The 24,965-nt window shown below is 42.3% G+C and overlaps 1 protein-coding gene across 1 annotated transcript; it reads left to right on the top strand.

The window, feature by feature from the left end:
- The first annotated feature begins 280 nt into the window (after positions 1–280).
- On the top strand, positions 281–24,926 carry LOC147412714 (uncharacterized). The gene is given in 6 exon segments (XM_086481086.1): positions 281–373; positions 1,524–1,649; positions 3,025–3,156; positions 3,307–3,506; positions 23,887–24,422; positions 24,425–24,926. Coding segments are annotated over 6 exon segments (1,275 nt in total). The 3' UTR covers positions 24,613–24,926.
- Positions 24,927–24,965: the final 39 nt, after the last annotated feature.

The following is a 24,965-nucleotide window of genomic DNA, read 5'->3' as shown; positions in this document are numbered from 1 at the left end:
GGCTTGTGGGACTGCACGCACAGCAGCAGGCTGTTTTGGCTCGGAATGTTTGTTGTTGTATGTATGACTTGTATGAATTTTAACTCTGCCACTTGCTATGGTCTGATCCTGAAGCAGGGTGGGGAGGCCTGAACGTTCTGCGCTTGTGAAGGATGCCCCAGCCTGGAGACACAGGCGTATCCTTTGGGTCTGCCGTGAAGGGGACTCTGGATTGTCAAAGTCCCTTTGTTGCTTCTTCCAGGTGAGCTGAGACATGGCTGCTGCTAGGCTCCATCGCTCCATGGGGTCCTCCAGAACGGCCAATGGATTCCAGAGCAAAGTGGTAGCACCTCACAATCCGAAGCTGGTCAGAGAGGCAGAGGAGCCTTTAACTGTAAGTACCTGCTGAGGCCAGGTAGGAGCTGGTTAAGGCTGGAAACTGCCCGTGTTTCCCTCCTCTGCTGGCCCCCCCTGTTGTCGAGCAGCATTGCGAAGCCAGACACGCCCTCCCCATCTCTTTGCTGCCGTGCTGCTGTTGGAGGTGGCTGCCATGGTGCAGTGGGGGATGGACTGCGTGCTGCTTGAGGGAAAGTCCAGAGTCTTGCCTGGATGTGCCGCCGGAGCAGAGTTAAACGGATGTACTGGGCATTGCACTGGAACGGCTGAAGCACGAGCGTGTCCTTCTCTCCATCCTCTTGGCGTGGGCAGTGGTATTTTCTGTTGGGCAGGCGCACTTGCCAGTGCTGCTCTGAGCATAGCTGCCGTCCAGGCAGCTGGGCACGTGGTGGGCTGCTCCAACTCTGCCTGAAGACTTGACAGCTGCTGCTCCCAGATAGAACAGGCTGCAAACCAGTTGTTTGTATCTTGTGTTCTTTGTGGAGCCCCGATCCAGCCCTGCAAAGAGCAGCGGAGTCAGGGCAATTCCTCCTTCCCTTCCACAAATGTCCCCTTTGCTGACTGGATCTCACTTGACTGGAGATGACCTAGTGCTGAGGCTCTGTCCAGGCGGTATCTCTGTATACTTTTGTGGAGGGGTCTGTGAGGCCGGAACAGAGATAGAGCAAGTGCTAATTAAAAAGAGAGAACTAAAACTCGGACCCATTCCTTTCCCCCTCCGTCTTGGCACAACACTGCTGTTCTGCTTTCCTCTGAGTCACCCAGCAGAGACGTCTCCATACGAGTGTTGGCGTTGTGCAAGGGTGGAGTTGGGGGATTTCTGACAACTCCTCCCCACTCTTTTCAAAGGTCGTTGGCTCGATCCAGCAAAACTAAAGAGGAAACAAATGCCCGAAGAGCAGAAATCCCCCAAAATGTCACACCAAATGATGAAGAAGCTAATGGGACAGAGCCACTTGGTTACGGCATGTGTATTCTGCTCTATATCATTCATTTACTGATGTTAAATATTTCAGCAGGTGACTTAGGGTTCTTCCAGGACTATGCGAGTGGCTGTGATCCCAAATTATTCATCAGTGGCACTTGACAAGAAAAGCCTTCCTGAACAAAGGCATTTCTGTACATCTTGCTGGTGTTTTGCATTTCAGCTGACTCCCTCTGCCTTCCTGAAGGAGATGTCTCTCACCACCAAGCAGAGACTGGCCAGCACTCGGGAGATGAGGCGGCCCCGGATTATCCAGCTTCTAGAGAGAAGTGAAACCTCTCATCCAAAGGTAGCCTTTTCCTGCCCTTTTCCTTGCTGTTTGATGTGACATGTGAAGAGGAGGCGTGCTTGTGACAGCCTTGCCTCCAGCTTACCTGAATAGCTCAGTGACTAGGTCCTGCTGTCCTTTCAAACTGCTGGTGGTGGTGGAGTTCCTTCTGCTGGGGGAAAGGTAAAACATTTTTCCCCGGTGAGAGGTTGAAGTCCTGATCTGCACTAAGCCGATGTAAATACCCTCTGCTGAAGCTGGTGGGTTTTGCTGGAGTTTAGCTGATGTTGCTGACAGCACGATCCTGGGGGAAGGCTGGGGCAGGACACGAGGGCATGAGCTTGCCATGGTCCATCCTGCTGAAATAGCCGCCTCTTGCTTTGATGTAGTCACTGTCAAATGCTTGGGGTCACAGGACTCCCTGGGTGGTGGCAGCATTGGCCTTCGCAGGCTGAGGGCCTATGGTGATTACTCAAGATTTAACAAAACCAGTTGCATTAGTGCTTTGGGTTGGAACAACGTGTGGGACCCGTACAGGGTGTTGGATTTTGCAGGCTGCCAGTTATAGCGGGGAATTGCCCTGGGCAGAGCGGAGTGGAGGTGCTTTATCTGGGTCCACGTTTACTTTGATGTATGTTTAAAGCTGCTTTTCTTGCAGAACTGCTCAGTGTAACACAGTCCAAGTGGGTAGGTCACCGAGGTAGGCTGTTGAGTGGAAAATTGCCAGCAAGAGACCTGTAAGCAATTGGTTCAGGATTGCCCTGGTCAGCACGGGAGGTTGGGAGGGCATCAGATGAGGGCGGGCACAAATAAGTGGCGGTGTGCTGCAGCTGCTGGCTTCAGTGTGACAGTGACTTCTGTGGAGAGGCAGGAGACCTGCCTGTGTCTTTCGAGGGGGAACAGTGCAGCTGAGGGGAGACAAAGCAGGGAGGATTTTTCTCAAAGTAACGCCTCTGCTCTGTAAGCATTTGCTGATTGTGTATATTTTCAGCATGCTTCCGCGGTGGTGTTAAATAAAGCAGCAATAAGAGAATACAATAGCACATCTGTTTAAAGCTCATGGAAACAGGAGATACCAAGTCCAGTCTTACTCAGGTTGGCCAGTAATGCTGAGAAAAGAGCTGAACCCTATCAGCATCCAGCATTCACCTCACTTGTCTTTCCTAGTGAGTGTGTTACTTTTTTTTTGGCCTTACCTCCTCTGGTACTGTTCTCTTCTTCCTGGTTTCCAATATCCAAAAAGATATTGGGGATGTGTGGGACTCGGTCTCTCTGTCTCAAAGATTACCCCCAAATTGTCTCCCATGGAGTCTCCTGTAAATTCTTGGGTTTCACTTGCTCCATGAGTGCTCATGGCTCTGGCAGCAAGTGCTCTGGAGCTGCATGACCACATTAGCGCAGAGCTCTGCTGGAGGTAAGTGCTGCCTTCCAATTTGGAGATGGAAACCTGGCGAAACCCCTACCAAAAGAGCTTCTTGGCTTGAGCCTGCTCAACGTGGTCCAGAAACCTGATCAGCTGAGAACACAGGTGGGTGAGCTGCCGCTTCCCTGGTGTGAGCTGGGCAGACATAGTCACCCAGAGCCTATACTTCCCTGGAGATCAAGGTAGTGTAGGATTCTTCTTCATGAATCTTTCTGCCAGCAACTGAACTCTCACTGCTCTGTCTTGCATCTCCAGTTCTCAGCAGTTGACCCGGAACAGAGCTCATTTCAGCCGTTCCCATCAGAGGTGGTATTCCAGAGCTACGTCCCCCGTGAGGTCTACGAAGTGCCCCTGGTTCTGAGGAACAAGGACAAGGTAAGTGCTGGGAGGCGGAGGTCTAGCACTGTGTTGGAAGAGGAGAGCAGTGCAGTTCCCGTGGTGTACGGCATAGCAAGGTACCTGCTGCAGCACAGCGCATCCAGAATGGAATGTCTCCCACCTGTATTTTGCAAGATGGTGGAAATCTTCCCGTAGTGGGGATTCTCCGTCTGATTTTGGCCAGGCGTTGGTGGTATCTTAGCCAAAGGAGCTTTTCTAGTCAGCATCCTTCCCCTTGAAAGCCCTGGATTGATGGGGTGTTGAGGGCTGTACGGTTCTACCTGCTCTTGTGCTTTACCTCACGTGTGCACCACGTGCTGGTGGCTCCTTGGTTAATCTCGGTGTCTGGCAGAACATCTCTGCCTCTCCCAGCCTGTTGAGCTGCCTCTGTGCAGCTTCCTGTGAAAGCACAGGGGCTGAGTCTTCTCAGCTTCCTGATGGAAAGAGTTCTAGTTGGTGGCATTAGCACTCCAGGAAAGGTGTTTTGAAAGAGCAGTGGGGAAAGACTGATTCAGCAGCAGTGGTGGGAGGCCTTTAGGTGCCACTTGAGGTTCCTGCTAAGCTTAATTCAGTTCTGCTCAGGTTGTTCTAAGCCAACGTGGCTCTCTGCTTTCGCTTTGGAGAGCCACAGCCCATCCAGAGTAATGTGCTCTTGAAGGTCTGCACCTTAAAATGATTAGTTTTGTCAAGTAGAGATTTCCCAAGAAAGCTGAGAAGGGAAAAGTTGAAAAATGTCAGCAAATTTGTTCCTCTGTAAATAGGAAAACGGAGACCTTTAGAATTTCAGCAGGGGAAGCATTTCCTCAAGTGGGGCCTGCGCCAAGAGCAACTGGTGGGAAAAGACAGGAGGGAGGAAAGGAGCTGAGTTAAAAAGTGCTCTGGGAGAAAACATTGTGTGCGCAATTGAACTTTACATCTAGAATTTGGGCTTTACATCTAGATTTATGGTTTTAGCTCTAGATGTTGGGCTTTAACTCTAGATTTTGGAATTCAACTCTAGATATTAGGCTTTACCTGTAGATTGTAGGCTTTCCCGCTAGATGTTTGGCTTCAACTCTAGACATTGAGCTTTACATCTAGATTTGGGGATTTACCTCTAGATGTTGGTCTTTACCTCTAGATTTTGAAATTCACATCTAGGTGTTTTGCTTTACCTCTAGATGCTTGGCTTTAACTGTAGATGTCGGGCTTTAACACTAGATTTTGGAATTCACCTCTAGATATTAGGCTTTACCTCTAGAAGTTGGGCTTTACCTCTAGATGTTGGGCTTTACCTCTAGATGTTGGGCTTTACCTCTAGATGTTGGGCTTTACCTCTAGATGTTGGGCTTTACCTCTAGATTTTGGGGTTTACATCTAGATGTTTGACTTTACATGTAGATATTGGGCTTTACGACTAGATGTTGGGCTTTAACTCTGGATTTTGGAATTAACCTCTAGATGTTAGGCTTTACCTCCAGATGTTGGGCTTTACATCTAGATGTTGGGCTTTACCTCTAGATTTTGGGGTTTACATCTAGATGTTTGACTTTACCTCTATAAGTTGGGCTTTACATGTAGATATGGGGCTTTACGACTAGATGTTGGGCTTTAACTCTGGATTTTGGAATTAACCTCTAGATGTTAGGCTTTACCTCCAGATGTTGGGCTTTACATCTAGATGTTGGGCTTTAGGTCTAGAAGTTGGGCTTTACATCCAGGTTTTGGGATTTACCTCTAGATTTTGGATTTCAAATCTAGACTTTTGGCTTTACCTCTAGAAGGTAGGCTTTACATCTAGATGTATTGCTTCTCCTGTAGATATCGGGCTTTAACACTAGATTTTGGAATTCACCTCTAGATGTTAGGCTTTACCTCTAGATGTTAGGCTTTACCTCTAGATGTTTGGCTTCAGATCTAGAAATTGGGCTTTTCATCTAGATTTTGGGATTTACCTCTAGATGTTGGGCTTTAGCTCTAGATTTTGGGTTTTAAATCTGGATTTTTGGCCTTGCCTCTAGAAGCTGGGCTTTACCTCCAGACATTGGGCTTTACCTCTAGATGTTGGCTTTTAACCTCTAGATCTTGGGCTTTACCTCTAGATGGTAGGGTTTACATCTAGATCTTTGGCTATAATTCTAGATGTCGGGCTTTAACTCTAGATTTTGGAATTCACCTCTAGATGTTGGGCTTTACCTCTAGATGTTGGGCTTTACCTCTAGATGTTGGGCTTTACCTCTAGATGTTGGGCTTTACCTCTAGATGTTCGGCTTTACCTCTAGATGTTGGGCTTTACCTCTAGATGTTGGGTTTTACATCTAGATGTCGGGCTTTAACTCTAGATTTTGGAATTCACCTCTAGATGGTAAGCTTTACCTCTAGATGTTTGGCTTTACCTCTAGTTTTTGGTCTTTATCTGTACATTTTGGAATTCACCTCTAGATGTTAGGCTTTACTCTAGATATGAGGCTTTACCACTAGATGTGCGTTTTACAGCTAGATGTTTGGCTTTAACTGTAGATGTCAGGCTTTAACTCTAGATTTTGAAATTCACCTCTAGATGTTAGGCTTTACCTCTATATATTTGACTTTACCTCCACATGTTGGGCTTCAGCTCTAGACGTTGGGCTTTACCTCTAGATGTTGGGCTTTACCTCTAGATGTTGGGCTTTACCTCTAGATGTTGGGCTTTACCTCTAGATGTTGGGCTTTACCTCTAGATGTTGGGCTTTACCTCTAGATGTTGGGCTTTACCTCTAGACTTTGGGCTTTACCTCTAGATGTTGGGCTTCAAATCTAGATTACCGGCTTTACCTCTATATGTTGGGCTATATTTTTCGATTTAAAACTAGAGTTTTGTCTTTACCTCTAGATGTTGGTCTTTACCTCTAGATTTTGAAATTCACATCTAGGTGTTTTGCTTTACCTCTAGATTCTTGGCTTTATCTGTAGATGTCGGGCTTTAACACTAGATTTTGGAATTCACCTCTAGATATTAGGCTTTACCTCTAGAAGTTGGGCTTTACCTCTAGATGTTGGGCTTTAGGTCTAGATGTTGGGCTTTACCTCTAGATTTTGGAGTTTACCTCTAGATGTTTGACTTTACCTCTATAAGTTGGGCTTTACATGTAGATATTGGGCTTTACGACTAGATGTTGGGCTTTAACTCTGGATTTTGAAATTAACCTCTAGATGTTAGGCTTTACTCTAGATATGAGGCTTTACCACTAGATGTGCGTTTTACAGCTAGATGTTTGGCTTTAACTGTAGATGTCGGGCTTTAACTCTAGATTTTGAAATTCACCTCTAGATATTAGGCTTTACCTCTAGATGATGGGCTTTACCTCTAGATGTTGGTCTTTACCTCTAGATTTTGAAATTCACATCTAGGTGTTTTGCTTTACCTATAGATGCTGGGTTTTAAATCTAGATGTTTGGCTTTACCTCTAGATATCGGGCCTTAACTCTAGATTTTGGAATTCACCTCTAGATGTTAGGCTTTACCTCTAGATGATGGGCTTTACCTCTAGATGTTGGGTTTTAAATCTAGACGATTTGATTTACATCTAGATTTTGGTCTTTACCTCTAGATTTTGAAATTCACATCTAGGTGTTTTGCTTTACCTCTAGATGCTTGGCTTTAACTGTAGATATCGGGCTTTAACACTAGATTTTGGAATTCACCTCTAGATATTAGGCTTTACCTCTAGAATTTGGGCTTTAGGTCTAGATGTTGGGCTTTACCTCTAGATTTTGGGGTTTCCTCTAGATGTTTGACTTTACCTCTATAAGTTGGACTTTACATGTAGATATTGGGCTTTACGACTAGATGTTGGGCTTTAACTCTGGATTTTGGAATTAATCTCTAGATGTTAGGCTTTACCTCCAGATGTTGGGCTTCACATCTAGATGTTGGGCTTTAGGTCTAGAAGTTGGGCTTTACATCCAGGTTTTGGGATTTACCTCTAGATTTGGGGCTTTACCTCTAGATTTTGGATTTCAAATCTAGATTTTTGGCTTTAGCTCTAGAAGGTGGGCTTTACATCTAGATGTATTGCTTCTTCTGTAGATATCGGGCTTTAACACTAGATTTTGGAATTCACCTCTAGATGTTAGGCTTTACCTCTAGATGTTAGGCTTTACCTCTAGATGTTTGGCTTCAGATCTAGAAATTGGGCTTTTCATCTAGATTTTGGGATTTACCTCTAGATGTTGGGCTTTAGCTCTAGATTTTGGGTTTTAAATCTGGATTTTTGGCCTTGCCTCTAGAAGCTGGGCTTTACCTCCAGACATTGGGCTTTACCTCCAGACATTGGGCTTTACCTCTAGATGTTGGCTTTTAACCTCTAGATCTTGGGCTTTACCTCTAGATGGTAGGGTTTACATCTAGATCTTTGGCTATAATTCTAGATGTCGGGCTTTAACTCTAGATTTTGGAATTCACCTCTAGATGGTAAGCTTTACCTCTAGATGTTGGGCTTTACCTCTAGATGTTGGGCTTTACCTCTAGATGTTGGGCTTTACCTCTAGATGTTGGGCTTTACCTCTAGATGTTGGGCTTTACCTCTAGATGTTGGGCTTTACCTCTAGATGTTGGGCTTTACCTCTAGATGTTGGGCTTTACCTCTAGATGTTCGGCTTTACCTCTAGATGTTCGGCTTTACCTCTAGATATTGGGTTTTACATCTAGATGTTTGGCTTTAATTCTTGATGTCGGGCTTTAACTCTAGATTTTGGAATTCACCTCTAGATGGTAAGCTTTACCTCTAGATGTTTGGCTTTACCTCTAGTTTTTCGTCTTTATCTGTACATTTTGGAATTCACCTCTAGATGTTAGGCTTTACTCTAGATATGAGGCTTTACCACTAGATGTGTGTTTTACAGCTAGATGTTTGGCTTTAACTGTAGATGTCGGGCTTTAACTCTAGATTTTGAAATTCACCTCTAGATATTAGGCTTTACCTCTAGATGATGGGCTTTACCTCTAGATGTTGGTCTTTACCTCTAGATTTTGAAATTCACATCTAGGTGTTTTGCTTTACCTCTAGATGCTGGGTTTTATATCTAGATGTTTGGCTTTACCTCTAGATATCGGGCCTTAACTCTAGATTTTGGAATTCACCTCTAGATGTTAGGCTTTACCTCTAGATGATGGGCTTTACCTCTAGATGTTGGGTTTTAAATCTAGACGATTTGATTTACATCTAGATTTTGGTCTTTACCTCTAGATGTTGGTCTTTACCTCTAGATTTTGAAATTCACATCTAGGTGTTTTGCTTTACCTCTAGATGCTTGGCTTTAACTGTAGATGTCGGGCTTTAACACTAGATTTTGGAATTCACCTCTAGATATTAGGCTTTACCTCTAGAATTTGGGCTTTACCTCTAGATGTTGGGCTTTACCTCTAGATTTTGGGGGTTACCTCTAGATGTTTGACTTTACCTCTATAAGTTGGACTTTACATGTAGATATTGGGCTTTACGACTAGATGTTGGGCTTTAACTCTGGATTTTGGAATTAATCTCTAGATGTTAGGCTTTACCTCCAGATGTTGGGCTTTACATCTAGATGTTGGGCTTTAGGTCTAGAAGTTGGGCTTTACATCCAGGTTTTGGGATTTACCTCTAGATTTGGGGCTTTACCTCTAGATTTTGGATTTCAAATCTAGATTTTTGGCTTTACCTCTAGAAAGTGGGCTTTACATCTAGATGTATTGCTTCTTCTGTAGATATCGGGCTTTAACACTAGATTTTGGAATTCACCTCTAGATGTTAGGCTTTACCTCTAGATGTTAGGCTTTACCTCTAGATGTTAGGCTTTACCTCTAGATGTTTGGCTTCAGATCTAGAAATTGGGCTTTTCATCTAGATTTTGGGATTTACCTCTAGATGTTGGGCTTTAGCTCTAGATTTTGGGTTTTAAATCTGGATTTTTGGCCTTGCCTCTAGAAGCTGGGCTTTACCTCCAGACATTGGGCTTTACCTCTAGATGTTGGCTTTTAACCTCTAGATCTTGGGCTTTACCTCTAGATGGTAGGGTTTACATCTAGATCTTTGGCTATAATTCTAGATGTCGGGCTTTAACTCTAGATTTTGGAATTCACCTCTAGATGGTAAGCTTTACCTCTAGATGTTGGGCTTTACCTCTAGATGTTGGGCTTTACCTCTAGATGTTGGGCTTTACCTCTAGATGTTCGGCTTTACCTCTAGATATTGGGCTTTACCTCTAGATGTTGGGTTTTACATCTAGATGTCGGGCTTTAACTCTAGATTTTGAAATTCACCTCTAGATGGTAAGCTTTACCTCTAGATGTTTGGCTTTACCTCTAGTTTTTGGTCTTTATCTGTACATTTTGGAATTCACCTCTAGATGTTAGGCTTTACTCTAGATATGAGGCTTTACCACTAGATGTGCGTTTTACAGCTAGATGTTTGGCTTTAACTGTAGATGTCAGGCTTTAACTCTAGATTTTGAAATTCACCTCTAGATGTTAGGCTTTACCTCTATATATTTGACTTTACCTCCACATGTTGGGCTTCAGCTCTAGACGTTGGGCTTCAGCTCTAGACGTTGGGCTTTACCTCTAGATGTTGGGCTTTACCTCTAGACTTTGGGCTTTACCTCTAGATGTTGGGCTTCAAATCTAGATTACCGGCTTTACCTCTATATGTTGGGCTATATTTTTCGATTTTTCGATTTAAAACTAGAGTTTTGTCTTTACCTCTAGATGTTGGTCTTTACCTCTAGATTTTGAAATTCACATCTAGGTGTTTTGCTTTACCTCTAGATTCTTGGCTTTAACTGTAGATGTCGGGCTTTAACAGTAGATTTTGGAATTCACCTCTAGATATTAGGCTTTACCTCTAGAAGTTGGGCTTTACCTCTAGATGTTGGGCTTTAGGTCTAGATGTTGGGCTTTACCTCTAGATTTTGGAGTTTACCTCTAGATGTTTGACTTTACCTCTATAAGTTGGGCTTTACATGTAGATATTGGGCTTTACGACTAGATGTTGGGCTTTAACTCTGGATTTTGAAATTAACCTCTAGATGTTAGGCTTTACTCTAGATATGAGGCTTTACCACTAGATGTGCGTTTTACAGCTAGATGTTTGGCTTTAACTGTAGATGTCGGGCTTTAACTCTAGATTTTGAAATTCACCTCTAGATATTAGGCTTTACCTCTAGATTTTGGGCTTTACCTCTAGATGTTGGTCTTTACCTCTAGATTTTGAAATTCACATCTAGGTGTTTTGCTTTACCTCTAGATGCTTGGCTTTAACTGTAGATGTCGGGCTTTAACACTAGATTTTGGAATTCACCTCTAGATATTAGGCTTTACCTCTAGAATTTGGGCTTTAGGTCTAGATGTTGGGCTTTACCTCTAGATTTTGGGTTTTCCTCTAGATGTTTGACTTTACCTCTATAAGTTGGACTTTACATGTAGATATTGGGCTTTACGACTAGATGTTGGGCTTTAACTCTGGATTTTGGAATTAATCTCTAGATGTTAGGCTTTACCTCCAGATGTTGGGCTTTACATCTAGATGTTGGGCTTTAGGTCTAGAAGTTGGGCTTTACATCCAGGTTTTGGGATTTACCTCTAGATTTGGGGCTTTACCTCTAGATTTTGGATTTCAAATCTAGATTTTTGACTTTACCTCTAGAAAGTGGGCTTTACATCTAGCTGTATTGCTTCTTCTGTAGATATCGGGCTTTAACACTAGATTTTGGAATTCACCTCTAGATGTTAGGCTTTACCTCTAGATGTTAGGCTTTACCTCTAGATGTTAGGCTTTACCTCTAGATGTTTGGCTTCAGATCTAGAAATTGGGCTTTTCATCTAGATTTTGGGATTTACCTCTAGATGTTGGGCTTTAGCTCTAGATTTTGGGTTTTAAATCTGGATTTTTGGCCTTGCCTCTAGAAGCTGGGCTTTACCTCCAGACATTGGGCTTTACCTCTAGATGTTGGCTTTTAACCTCTAGATCTTGGGCTTTACCTCTAGATGGTAGGGTTTACATCTAGATCTTTGGCTATAATTCTAGATGTCGGGCTTTAACTCTAGATTTTGGAATTCACCTCTAGATGGTAAGCTTTACCTCTAGATGTTGGGCTTTACCTCTAGATGTTGGGCTTTACCTCTAGATGTTCGGCTTTACCTCTAGATATTGGGCTTTACCTCTAGATGTTGGGTTTTACATCTAGATGTCGGGCTTTAACTCTAGATTTTGGAATTCACCTCTAGATGGTAAGCTTTACCTCTAGATGTTTGGCTTTACCTCTAGTTTTTGGTCTTTATCTGTACATTTTGGAATTCACCTCTAGATGTTAGGCTTTACTCTAGATATGAGGCTTTACCACTAGATGTGCGTTTTACAGCTAGATGTTTGGCTTTAACTGTAGATGTCAGGCTTTAACTCTAGATTTTGAAATTCACCTCTAGATGTTAGGCTTTACCTCTAGATGTTAGGCTTTACCTCTAGATGTTAGGCTTTACCTCTAGATGTTTGGCTTCAGATCTAGAAATTGGGCTTTTCATCTAGATTTTGGGCTTTACCTCTAGATGTTGGGCTTTAGCTCTAGATTTTGGGTTTTAAATCTGGATTTTTGGCCTTGCCTCTAGAAGCTGGGCTTTACCTCTAGATGTTGGCTTTTAACCTCTAGATCTTGGGCTTTACCTCTAGATGGTAGGGTTTACATCTAGATCTTTGGCTATAATTCTAGATGTCGGGCTTTAACTCTAGATTTTGGAATTCACCTCTAGATGGTAAGCTTTACCTCTAGATGTTGGGCTTTACCTCTAGATGTTGGGCTTTACTTCTAGATGTTGGGCTTTACCTCTAGATGTTGGGCTTTACCTCTAGATGTTGGGCTTTACCTCTAGATGTTGGGCTTTAATTCTTGATGTCGGGCTTTAACTCTAGATTTTGGTATTCACCTCTAGATGGTAAGCTTTACCTCTAGATGTTTGGCTTTACCTCTAGTTTTTGGTCTTTATCTGTACATTTTGGAATTCACCTCTAGATGTTAGGCTTTACTCTAGATATGAGGCTTTACCACTAGATGTGCGTTTTACAGTTAGATGTTTGGCTTTAACTGTAGATGTCAGGCTTTAACTCTAGATTTTGAAATTCACCTCTAGATGTTAGGCTTTACCTCTATATATTTGACTTTACCTCCACATGTTGGGCTTCAGCTCTAGACGTTGGGCTTTACCTCTAGATGTTGGGCTTTACCTCTAGATGTTGGGCTTTACCTCTAGATGTTGGGCTTTACCTCTAGATGTTGGGCTTTACCTCTAGACTTTGGGCTTTACCTCTAGACGTTGGGCTTTACCTCTAGATGTTGGGCTTCAAATCTAGATTACCGGCTTTACCTCTATATGTTGGGCTATATTTTTCGATTTTTCAATTTAAAACTAGAGTTTTGTCTTTACCTCTAGATGTTGGTTTTTACCTCTAGATTTTGAAATTCACATCTAGGTGTTTTGCTTTACCTCTAGATTCTTGGCTTTAACTGTAGATGTCGGGCTTTAACACTAGATTTTGGAATTAATCTCTAGATGTTAGGCTTTACCTCCAGATGTTGGGCTTTACATCTAGATGTTGGGCTTTAGGTCTAGAAGTTGGGCTTTACATCCAGGTTTTGGGATTTACCTCTAGATTTGGGGCTTTACCTCTAGATTTTGGATTTCAAATCTAGATTTTTGGCTTTAGCTCTAGAAGGTGGGCTTTACATCTAGATGTATTGCTTCTTCTGTAGATATCGGGCTTTAACACTAGATTTTGGAATTCACCTCTAGATGTTAGGCTTTACCTCTAGATGTTAGGCTTTACCTCTAGATGTTTGGCTTTACCTCTAGATGTTTGGCTTCAGATCTAGAAATTGGGCTTTTCATCTAGGTTTTGGGATTTACCTCTAGATGTTGGGCTTTAGCTCTAGATTTTGAAATTCACATCTAGGTGTTTTGCTTTACCTCTAGATGCTTGGCTTTAACTGTAGATGTCGGGCTTTAACACTAGATTTTGGAATTCACCTCTAGATATTAGGCTTTACCTCTAGAATTTGGGCTTTACCTCTAGATGTTGGGCTTTACCTCTAGATTTTGGGGGTTACCTCTAGATGTTTGACTTTACCTCTATAAGTTGGACTTTACATGTAGATATTGGGCTTTACGACTAGATGTTGGGCTTTAACTCTGGATTTTGGAATTAATCTCTAGATGTTAGGCTTTACCTCCAGATGTTGGGCTTTACATCTAGATGTTGGGCTTTAGGTCTAGAAGTTGGGCTTTACATCCAGGTTTTGGGATTTACCTCTAGATTTGGGGCTTTACCTCTAGATTTTGGATTTCAAATCTAGATTTTTGGCTTTACCTCTAGAAAGTGGGCTTTACATCTAGATGTATTGCTTCTTCTGTAGATATCGGGCTTTAACACTAGATTTTGGAATTCACCTCTAGATGTTAGGCTTTACCTCTAGATGTTAGGCTTTACCTCTAGATGTTAGGCTTTACCTCTAGATGTTTGGCTTCAGATCTAGAAATTGGGCTTTTCATCTAGATTTTGGGATTTACCTCTAGATGTTGGGCTTTAGCTCTAGATTTTGGGTTTTAAATCTGGATTTTTGGCCTTGCCTCTAGAAGCTGGGCTTTACCTCCAGACATTGGGCTTTACCTCTAGATGTTGGCTTTTAACCTCTAGATCTTGGGCTTTACCTCTAGATGGTAGGGTTTACATCTAGATCTTTGGCTATAATTCTAGATGTCGGGCTTTAACTCTAGATTTTGGAATTCACCTCTAGATGGTAAGCTTTACCTCTAGATGTTGGGCTTTACCTCTAGATGTTGGGCTTTACCTCTAGATGTTGGGCTTTACCTCTAGATGTTCGGCTTTACCTCTAGATATTGGGCTTTACCTCTAGATGTTGGGTTTTACATCTAGATGTCGGGCTTTAACTCTAGATTTTGAAATTCACCTCTAGATGGTAAGCTTTACCTCTAGATGTTTGGCTTTACCTCTAGTTTTTGGTCTTTATCTGTACATTTTGGAATTCACCTCTAGATGTTAGGCTTTACTCTAGATATGAGGCTTTACCACTAGATGTGCGTTTTACAGCTAGATGTTTGGCTTTAACTGTAGATGTCAGGCTTTAACTCTAGATTTTGAAATTCACCTCTAGATGTTAGGCTTTACCTCTATATATTTGACTTTACCTCCACATGTTGGGCTTCAGCTCTAGACGTTGGGCTTCAGCTCTAGACGTTGGGCTTTACCTCTAGATGTTGGGCTTTACCTCTAGACTTTGGGCTTTACCTCTAGATGTTGGGCTTCAAATCTAGATTACCGGCTTTACCTCTATATGTTGGGCTATATTTTTCGATTTTTCGATTTAAAACTAGAGTTTTGTCTTTACCTCTAGATGTTGGTCTTTACCTCTAGATTTTGAAATTCACATCTAGGTGTTTTGCTTTACCTCTAGATTCTTGGCTTTAACTGTAGATGTCGGGCTTTAACAGTAGATTTTGGAATTCACCTCTAGATATTAGGCTTTACCTCTAGAAGTTGGGCTTTACCTCTAGATGTTGGGCTTTAGGTCTAGATGTTGGGCTTTACCTCTAGATTTTGGAGTTTACCTCTAGATGTTTGACTTTACCTCTATAAGTTGGGCTTTACATGTAGATATTGGGCTTTACGACTAGATGTTGGGCTTTAACTCTGGATTTTGAAATTAACCTCTAGATGTTAGGCTTTACTCTAGATATGAGGCTTTACCACTAGATGTGCGTTTTACAGCTAGATGTTTGGCTTTAACTGTAGATGTCGGGCTTTAACTCTAGATTTTGAAATTCACCTCTAGATATTAGGCTTTACCTCTAGATTTTGGGCTTTACCTCTAGATGTTGGTCTTTACCTCTAGATTTTGAAATTCACATCTAGGTGTTTTGCTTTACCTCTAGATGCTTGGCTTTAACTGTAGATGTCGGGCTTTAACACTAGATTTTGGAATTCACCTCTAGATATTAGGCTTTACCTCTAGAATTTGGGCTTTAGGTCTAGATGTTGGGCTTTACCTCTAGATTTTGGGTTTTCCTCTAGATGTTTGACTTTACCTCTATAAGTTGGACTTTACATGTAGATATTGGGCTTTACGACTAGATGTTGGGCTTTAACTCTGGATTTTGGAATTAATCTCTAGATGTTAGGCTTTACCTCCAGATGTTGGGCTTTACATCTAGATGTTGGGCTTTAGGTCTAGAAGTTGGGCTTTACATCCAGGTTTTGGGATTTACCTCTAGATTTGGGGCTTTACCTCTAGATTTTGGATTTCAAATCTAGATTTTTGACTTTACCTCTAGAAAGTGGGCTTTACATCTAGCTGTATTGCTTCTTCTGTAGATATCGGGCTTTAACACTAGATTTTGGAATTCACCTCTAGATGTTAGGCTTTACCTCTAGATGTTAGGCTTTACCTCTAGATGTTAGGCTTTACCTCTAGATGTTTGGCTTCAGATCTAGAAATTGGGCTTTTCATCTAGATTTTGGGATTTACCTCTAGATGTTGGGCTTTAGCTCTAGATTTTGGGTTTTAAATCTGGATTTTTGGCCTTGCCTCTAGAAGCTGGGCTTTACCTCCAGACATTGGGCTTTACCTCTAGATGTTGGCTTTTAACCTCTAGATCTTGGGCTTTACCTCTAGATGGTAGGGTTTACATCTAGATCTTTGGCTATAATTCTAGATGTCGGGCTTTAACTCTAGATTTTGGAATTCACCTCTAGATGGTAAGCTTTACCTCTAGATGTTGGGCTTTACCTCTAGATGTTGGGCTTTACCTCTAGATGTTCGGCTTTACCTCTAGATATTGGGCTTTACCTCTAGATGTTGGGTTTTACATCTAGATGTCGGGCTTTAACTCTAGATTTTGGAATTCACCTCTAGATGGTAAGCTTTACCTCTAGATGTTTGGCTTTACCTCTAGTTTTTGGTCTTTATCTGTACATTTTGGAATTCACCTCTAGATGTTAGGCTTTACTCTAGATATGAGGCTTTACCACTAGATGTGCGTTTTACAGCTAGATGTTTGGCTTTAACTGTAGATGTCAGGCTTTAACTCTAGATTTTGAAATTCACCTCTAGATGTTAGGCTTTACCTCTAGATGTTAGGCTTTACCTCTAGATGTTAGGCTTTACCTCTAGATGTTTGGCTTCAGATCTAGAAATTGGGCTTTTCATCTAGATTTTGGGCTTTACCTCTAGATGTTGGGCTTTAGCTCTAGATTTTGGGTTTTAAATCTGGATTTTTGGCCTTGCCTCTAGAAGCTGGGCTTTACCTCTAGATGTTGGCTTTTAACCTCTAGATCTTGGGCTTTACCTCTAGATGGTAGGGTTTACATCTAGATCTTTGGCTATAATTCTAGATGTCGGGCTTTAACTCTAGATTTTGGAATTCACCTCTAGATGGTAAGCTTTACCTCTAGATGTTGGGCTTTACCTCTAGATGTTGGGCTTTACTTCTAGATGTTGGGCTTTACCTCTAGATGTTGGGCTTTACCTCTAGATGTTGGGCTTTACCTCTAGATGTTGGGCTTTAATTCTTGATGTCGGGCTTTAACTCTAGATTTTGGTATTCACCTCTAGATGGTAAGCTTTACCTCTAGATGTTTGGCTTTACCTCTAGTTTTTGGTCTTTATCTGTACATTTTGGAATTCACCTCTAGATGTTAGGCTTTACTCTAGATATGAGGCTTTACCACTAGATGTGCGTTTTACAGTTAGATGTTTGGCTTTAACTGTAGATGTCAGGCTTTAACTCTAGATTTTGAAATTCACCTCTAGATGTTAGGCTTTACCTCTATATATTTGACTTTACCTCCACATGTTGGGCTTCAGCTCTAGACGTTGGGCTTTACCTCTAGATGTTGGGCTTTACCTCTAGATGTTGGGCTTTACCTCTAGATGTTGGGCTTTACCTCTAGATGTTGGGCTTTACCTCTAGACTTTGGGCTTTACCTCTAGACGTTGGGCTTTACCTCTAGATGTTGGGCTTCAAATCTAGATTACCGGCTTTACCTCTATATGTTGGGCTATATTTTTCGATTTTTCAATTTAAAACTAGAGTTTTGTCTTTACCTCTAGATGTTGGTTTTTACCTCTAGATTTTGAAATTCACATCTAGGTGTTTTGCTTTACCTCTAGATTCTTGGCTTTAACTGTAGATGTCGGGCTTTAACACTAGATTTTGGAATTAATCTCTAGATGTTAGGCTTTACCTCCAGATGTTGGGCTTTACATCTAGATGTTGGGCTTTAGGTCTAGAAGTTGGGCTTTACATCCAGGTTTTGGGATTTACCTCTAGATTTGGGGCTTTACCTCTAGATTTTGGATTTCAAATCTAGATTTTTGGCTTTAGCTCTAGAAGGTGGGCTTTACATCTAGATGTATTGCTTCTTCTGTAGATATCGGGCTTTAACACTAGATTTTGGAATTCACCTCTAGATGTTAGGCTTTACCTCTAGATGTTAGGCTTTACCTCTAGATGTTTGGCTTTACCTCTAGATGTTTGGCTTCAGATCTAGAAATTGGGCTTTTCATCTAGGTTTTGGGATTTACCTCTAGATGTTGGGCTTTAGCTCTAGATTTTGGGTTTAAATCTGGATTTTTGGCCTTGCCTCTAGAAGCTGGGCTTTACCTCCAGACATTGGGCTTTACCTCTAGATGTTGGCTTTTAACCTCTAGATCTTGGGCTTTACCTCTAGATGGTAGGGTTTACATCTAGATCTTTGGCTATAATTCTAGATGTTGGGCTTTAACTCTAGATTTTGGAATTCACCTCTAAATGGTAAGCTTTACCTCTAGATGTTTGGCTTTACCTCTAGTTTTTGGTCTTTATCTCTACATTTTGGAATTCACCTCTAGATGTTAGGCTTTACTCTAGATATGAGGCTTTACCACTAGATGTGCGTTTTACAGCTAGATGTTTGGCTTTAACTGTAGATGTCGGGCTTTAACTCTAGATTTTGAAATTCACCTCTAGATGTTAGGCTTTACCTCTGTATATTTGACTTTACCTCCACATGTTGGGCTTCAGCTCTAGACGTTGGGCTTCAGCTCTAGACGTTGGGCTTTACCTCTAGATGTTGGGCTTTACCTCTAGATGTTGGGCTTCAAATCTAGATTACCGGCTTTACCGCTAGATGTTGGGCTATATTTTTAGATTTTTCGATTTAAAACTAGAGTTTTGTCTTTACCTCTAGATGTTGGTCTTTACCTCTAGATTTTGAATTTCACATCTAGGTGTTTTGCTTTACCTCTAGATTCTTGGCTTTACCTCTAGATGCTGGGTTTTATATCTAGATGTTTGGCTTTACCTCTAGATATCGGGCCTTAAGTCTAGATTTTGGAATTCACCTCTAGATGTTAGGCTTTACCTCTAGAAGTTGGGTTTACCACTAGATGTTTGGCTTTAGATCTAGAAGTTGGGCTTTACATATAGATTTTAGGCTTTTCCTCTAGATGTTGGGTTTTACCTCTAGATTTTGGGCTTTACCTCTAGATTTTTGGGCTTTACATCTAAACTTTGGTCTTTACCTCTAGATGTTGGGCTTTACCTCTAGATGTTTGGCTTCACCTCTAGATGTTTGTCCTCAGATCTAGAAATTGGGCTTTACATCTAGATTTTAGGCTTTAGCTCTAGATTCTGGTCTTTACCTCCAGATTTTGGGTTTTAAATCTAGATTTTTGGCTTGTCCTGTAGACGTTGGGCTTTACCTCTAGACGTTGGGCTTTACCTCTAGACGTTGGGCTTTACCTCTAGACGTTGGGCTTTACCTCCAGATATTGGGCTTTACCTCTAGATTTTTGGCTTTAGATCTAGAAATTGGGCTTTAGATCTAGATTTTGGTCTTTACCTGTAGATGTTGGACTTTACCTCTAGATGTTGGGCTTTAACTCTGTAAGTTGGACCTTACCTGTAGACATTGGGCTTTAAGACTAGATGTTGGGCTTTACCTCTAGAAGTTGGGCTTTACCTCTAGAAGTTGGGCTTTACCTCTAGATTTTGGGCTTTACCTCTAGATGTTGGGCTTTACTTCTAGATGTTGGGCTTTACCTCTAGATGTTGGACTTTAACTCTAGAAATTGGGCTTTACCTCTAGATGTTGGGCTTTACATGGCTTGGGCTTTATCTCTAGGTGTTTGGCTTTACTTCTGCATCTTGAGCTTTACCTCTAGATGTTTTGCTTTATCTCTACATGTTGGGCTTTACCTCTAGAAGTTGGGCTTTACATCCAGATGTTGGAGTTTACCTCTGTGTGTTGGGCTTTACCTCTAGATGTTGAATTTACCTCTAGATGATAGGATTTACGTCGCTTTGGCTTTACCTCTAAATGTTGTGCTTTACATCGCTTGGGCTTTAAGTCTATATGTTTGGCTTCACATTTAGATGTTCGACTTTACCTCTAGATGTTTGCTTTACATCCGGATTTTGGTCTTTACCCCTAGATGTGGGGCTTTACCTCTAGAAGTTGGGTTTTACATAGCTTGGGCTTTACCTCTAAACGTTGTGCTTTACCTCTAGATTTTGTGCTTTAAGGCCAGATATTGGGCTTTACCTCTAGATTTTGGCTTTACATCACTTTGGCTTTACCTCTAGATATTTGGCTTTTCCTCTAGATGTTGGTCTTTACCTTTAGAAGTTGGGCTTTACATCCAGATGTTGGGCTTTACATCCAGATGTTGGGCTTTACCTCTAGATGTTGGGCTTTACCTCTAGATGTTGGGCTTTACCTCTAGATGTTGGGCTTTACCTCTAGATATTTGATTTACATCCAGATGTTAGGCTTTACCTCTAGATGTTGGGTATTGCCTCTGGATGTTGGGCATTGCCTCTGGATGTTGGGCTTTTTTGGGAGGACATTTATGAAATAAGGGACATGTGAACAATCCAGCCCTTTTAGAGAATCTGAGCTGGGACGTACTGGAACTGCTGAAAGCGTAAACAACTTCTGGTGCAGGGGGCATGAACATCTTGCAGGTGCAGAAGTAGAGACAGCCGCCATTAATGACGCAGTTTTAATTTCTTGAAGAAGATGGGTGTGAACATTTTTGAACGTGGCTTGAACATGACTCGCACTGTGGCCAATCAGGTTGGACTATGGGCCGTTATTTGCGATGAAGCCAATCAGTATTTATTGGGTGTGGTCGAGGGTTATAAATTGCACTGGAAACACGGAAATTAAGGTTCACTTGTTAGATCACATTGATCGTGTCAGTGTCCTCACGCAGCTCCCGCAAGTGGTGCCCGAACAGGGACCCTCAGATTCCTCAGAACAAAGTTGCAAGACTTGGAGAGGAAGAGGGTGGAAGGCCGACCGAAAGAGATCCGCTGCCCGGGTGGAGTAATTAAAAAAAAAAAAAGAAAAGGAAAGAAAAATAAAAGAGTAACAGCAATCTGCCCAGTCGCTAAGCGGTGACTCACATAGTTGCCAGGAAGGAGGAGAGAAAAAGAAGGTGCGCACCTCGTCATGAAACGATTACGGAATCTCACCCTGATCAGGTGAGCGGTTGGGGAGACAGATGGGGTTGGACAAGCACCAGGAGGCTGTCCTAAATCTGCTCCAACACATACTCTCAGTGAGAGGACTGAATCCTCGGCTCTTTAAAGTGCTGTTATTATGGGCATGGAATAGAAGTTTAATCCCTTCTGTGGGAGTTGCTTTTGAACTCGCTATGTGGGAGGCCATAGGTAAAGAGTTATGGGAAGATATAAGCTCGGGGGGAGCGAGAGCAAAAGAAGCAGGCAAGTACGCCACGTTATGGAAATTGCTTATGGAGATGTTACGTAGTATGAAAGCTGAAAGAGCTGCTGCAGCTTCTGCCTTTGCTGCCTTTACCCCCTCCTCTGGCGATTCTTCACCAACAACTACTACTTCTATTTTTTCTACGCGAATTTCTGTTCCTGTTCCACCTCCCTTGACCCCTGCTAATCAGACGCAGACCGCGAGTTCGGGGGCTGGTGGGGCCTCCGCGGGGACCGCACCCTCGGAGGAGGAGGTGCGCCATAATGGCAGCGACGCAATCGCAGTAAGAAGGGACTCGGAAGAGAACGCGGAAAAACTACAAGGGGGCTTGGGCAAAGAAAAGGGGGAAGCACGTGAACCAGCAGACCCACCCAAATCCCACCCCTATCCTGAAGACACAGCAACCCGCCCAACATCCCACCCTTATCACGACGTCACAACGACCCTCCCAGAATCCCGCCCTTATCGCAACGTCACAGTGACCCACCTAGAATCCCGCCCTTATCCCGACATCACAACGACCCGCCCAGAATCCCGCCCTTATCCCACCGTCACAACGGCCTGCCTACAGGAAGACTCTCTTTCTCCGGGGATCATGTCGAAACAAAAGCAGAAAAAGGAGCTGCTTGATGAAGTCCTACAGCAACTCATAAACAAACTATCGGCACTCAATACAGCAGCGGACAGCAACAAGAAGAATCCAGAAAACGCTGCGACTCATAATCCTTTTGCTGTACCGTCATCACTACCAGTGCCTTTGTCGCAAATGCCTGTGCCAACTACTTCATTGTCAAATACGCCATTAAGTGAACAAGAAGCAGGACGAAGATGGAAAGGAGTAATTCGTGATGCCCTAATTGAAGGAAATTTTCTTCCTTCTGCCTTTCCTATCGTTACAGATCAGGCAGGAGGTAGAAAATGGGAACCGTTTGATTGGAAAATCCTTGAAAAAGCACGTTTAGCAGTATCACAATATGGGCTTCAATCTAGTTATACTCAACAATTATTACAATCTATTTTTACAGCAGATGTTTTGTTACCACTTGATTCACAACAGATTGCTAATTCTTTTGTCCCCTTCTCAACAGCTTATGTTCTCCAAGGCCTGGCAACAACTCTGTGACTAGGAGGCTGCACGACCAAGGCAGCAAGGGGATCCATTGTATGGGGTACAAGCACAAATGCTAACAGGCCAAAGTCCTTTTGCGAGCGTGGCTTTACAACAAGGTTTTGTAGGAGAGGTATTACAATTGTCACAGCAGTTAGCTTACCAAGCAATGATTTCAGTCAGGGAACCAGGAAAGATATGTTCCTTTGCCAACATTCAGCAGGGTCCACAAGAAAGTTTTCCTTCTTTTATTGATCGTTTAGATCAGGTTATTAGAAGTCATCCAGATTTGGATGAGGGAATGAAGGAAAAGGTTTTTAAAGTGTTTGCCTTTGAGAATGCTAATGATACAACAAAAAAAGCTTTAAGTACCCTACCCAGAGATGCACAAGTAGCTGATATGCTTGAAGTTATAGAACGCACCAATGGTACCGCGTCCTTACTTGCTGCTGCTGTATACAGTGCGGTTCAGCCCCTCATAGATAGAAAGGAGGGAGGCAAGCAAAAGAGATGTTTCAATTGCAGGACAATGGGTCACTTTATCAGCCAAGGTAAACTCATTTCAGTCCCTCTGTAAATCAAACTTCCGCAGTTACACGGCGTACCAAATTCTAATCGCACTGTAGGTTTGTGCTTGCCAGGCAGGTTTAAAAAGTGCTTAATTTTTCAGTCATTGCAATAGGGTCAAAGCAGGTCCTTAGTTTAAAACTATTTTTTAAACTGTCTTATGATCTGTATGTGTCTGGTCAAAAAGAAAGCTTCATAATGCTATTTTTATCCATGATGTTAGCTGGCTGTAAAATATGAGACATTTTATCTAAAGCAGGTAAAGAAATTCAGGATTCATTTACAAGTTGCCTATAAAGTTGTGTAATTTGAAAAGCAGTATTCATTATGAAAGAGCTCTCAAGTTCCTTGTAAAGATAATCTAATTAAAAAAAAAAATACAAAAAAGGGGGATCTGCATAAAAGATATAAAAGCCTTTGACAGATTTCTTGAAGTGCAATGGAGAATGGAGAATACCTGCTTGATAACACATAGTTGTTATTGAGTTTTCTCAGATTCAGTTGACAACCCAGAGGCGACAATCTCTGTCCGGCTGCAGGAGCCAATGAGGACCGGGACTCCCTAGGCGCGCCCCGGGACCTTTTCTCGGAGGGGCTCCCTGACTCATCTGGCTCGCTGCAGGGGCAGACACGGTCCATCTACGGAAAAAGGTATTCTTGCTGGTCTGGTTCTGTAATTTGCTAAATGTTCACACTGTGCACCGATTGGCATTGATGTCAACATGTATTTTCACCACTTGCACTGATATTTAACTACGTGAATGGGGTTAGTCTGCTTGGTGTTGTGGTTGGTATTGTAGTAATCATGTTTGCAGGTGTCTTCTTGTGTCTCTTGTGTGAATGGTGTAAAGGAGCTCCTTGTGTGATAGCGTAGAAACTGGTTATCAATATTTGAATGTGTGAGTGAGTGAGACGCAGTGTTATTGTCATCATTATATAGAAGATATTTTGTTAACCGCACTTTGCTGCTTTTCACAAAAAAAAAAAAAAAAAAAAAAAAAAAAGGGGGAGCAATGGGACAACAAAAGAGCTACCGCCCAATATGTTCTTGATTTGCGGCGACCGCGCATTAGCTCCAAGTCATAGGCAGTGGTTGAATATCTTGAATATCTCGTTCCTGTCCCAAAAGCGAAGGCGACGGGCCGCAGCCGGCCTGACGGAGATGTGTGATGATAATGTGGAATTGTGGTCTGCCACTGCTCGAGTGCTTGCATCATTTTTCGCGCCCGGCGTAGCTGCAGCACAAGCACTCAAGCAAATAGAGAAATTAGCTTGCTGGTCAGAAAAGCAGTCTAATATAACTACACAAATCCTAGAACAGATGCTATTAGATCAAAATAGCTTAAGACGTGCGGTCTTGCAGAACCGTGCAGCTATTGATTTCTTGCTTCTAGCACAAGGTCATGGGTGTGAAGATGTCCAAGGGATGTGTTGCTTCAACCTGAGCGATCATGGAGAATTGATTCATCAGCAGTTGCGGTGGCTGAAGGAGCACAGCCAAAAGATTCAGAAGGATACAAATTTGTTCGACTTATGGCTGCAAACATCTTTGGAAATCTCTCCCCTTGGTTACTAGGCTTAATCAAAGAAAGCATACGATGGCTTATTATAATTATATTGCTATTGCTAGGGTTAGGCTTTGTATGGAATTTGCTGCAGAAAGGCATATCGAGTCTCGTTCACAGAGTTTTATTTGTGCAAAACGAAAAAGGGGGAATTGTGGGAGCGTAGCTCGCTGAAAACAGGCATGGAATGCTAGAGGGCCTGCACAGGGAAAACTCTGTTGAACAGTTTGTCTAAACTAATATAGTAGGCCTCAAGGACGCTTCGACCTTGAGGGTCAGAATAGAAGAATTAGAAGCTAACATCCGTATGAGGCAGAACGCATTAGTATTAATAGTAAAGTGATAGGTAGAAGCAGATGACTGATGTGTGTATAGCACAATTGGAGTTTATGAAAAACTGCAAGTCATGATGACTTTGGAAAATTATGCTATATAAGAAAGTGCATCTGTACAATAAAAGGAGTTTCCTGATATAACTCATATTGAGTCTTTTGTGGATTCTCCAACTCCCGTCTTCGC

The sequence above is a fragment of the Leptosomus discolor genome, unplaced genomic scaffold, assembly GCF_034619465.1.
Source record: "Leptosomus discolor isolate bLepDis1 unplaced genomic scaffold, bLepDis1.hap2 HAP2_SCAFFOLD_66, whole genome shotgun sequence".
Taxonomy (NCBI): Eukaryota; Metazoa; Chordata; class Aves; order Leptosomiformes; family Leptosomidae; genus Leptosomus; species Leptosomus discolor.
The sequence above is the reverse complement of the archived record's forward strand: the minus strand, read 5'-3'. Positions and strand labels throughout refer to the sequence as shown.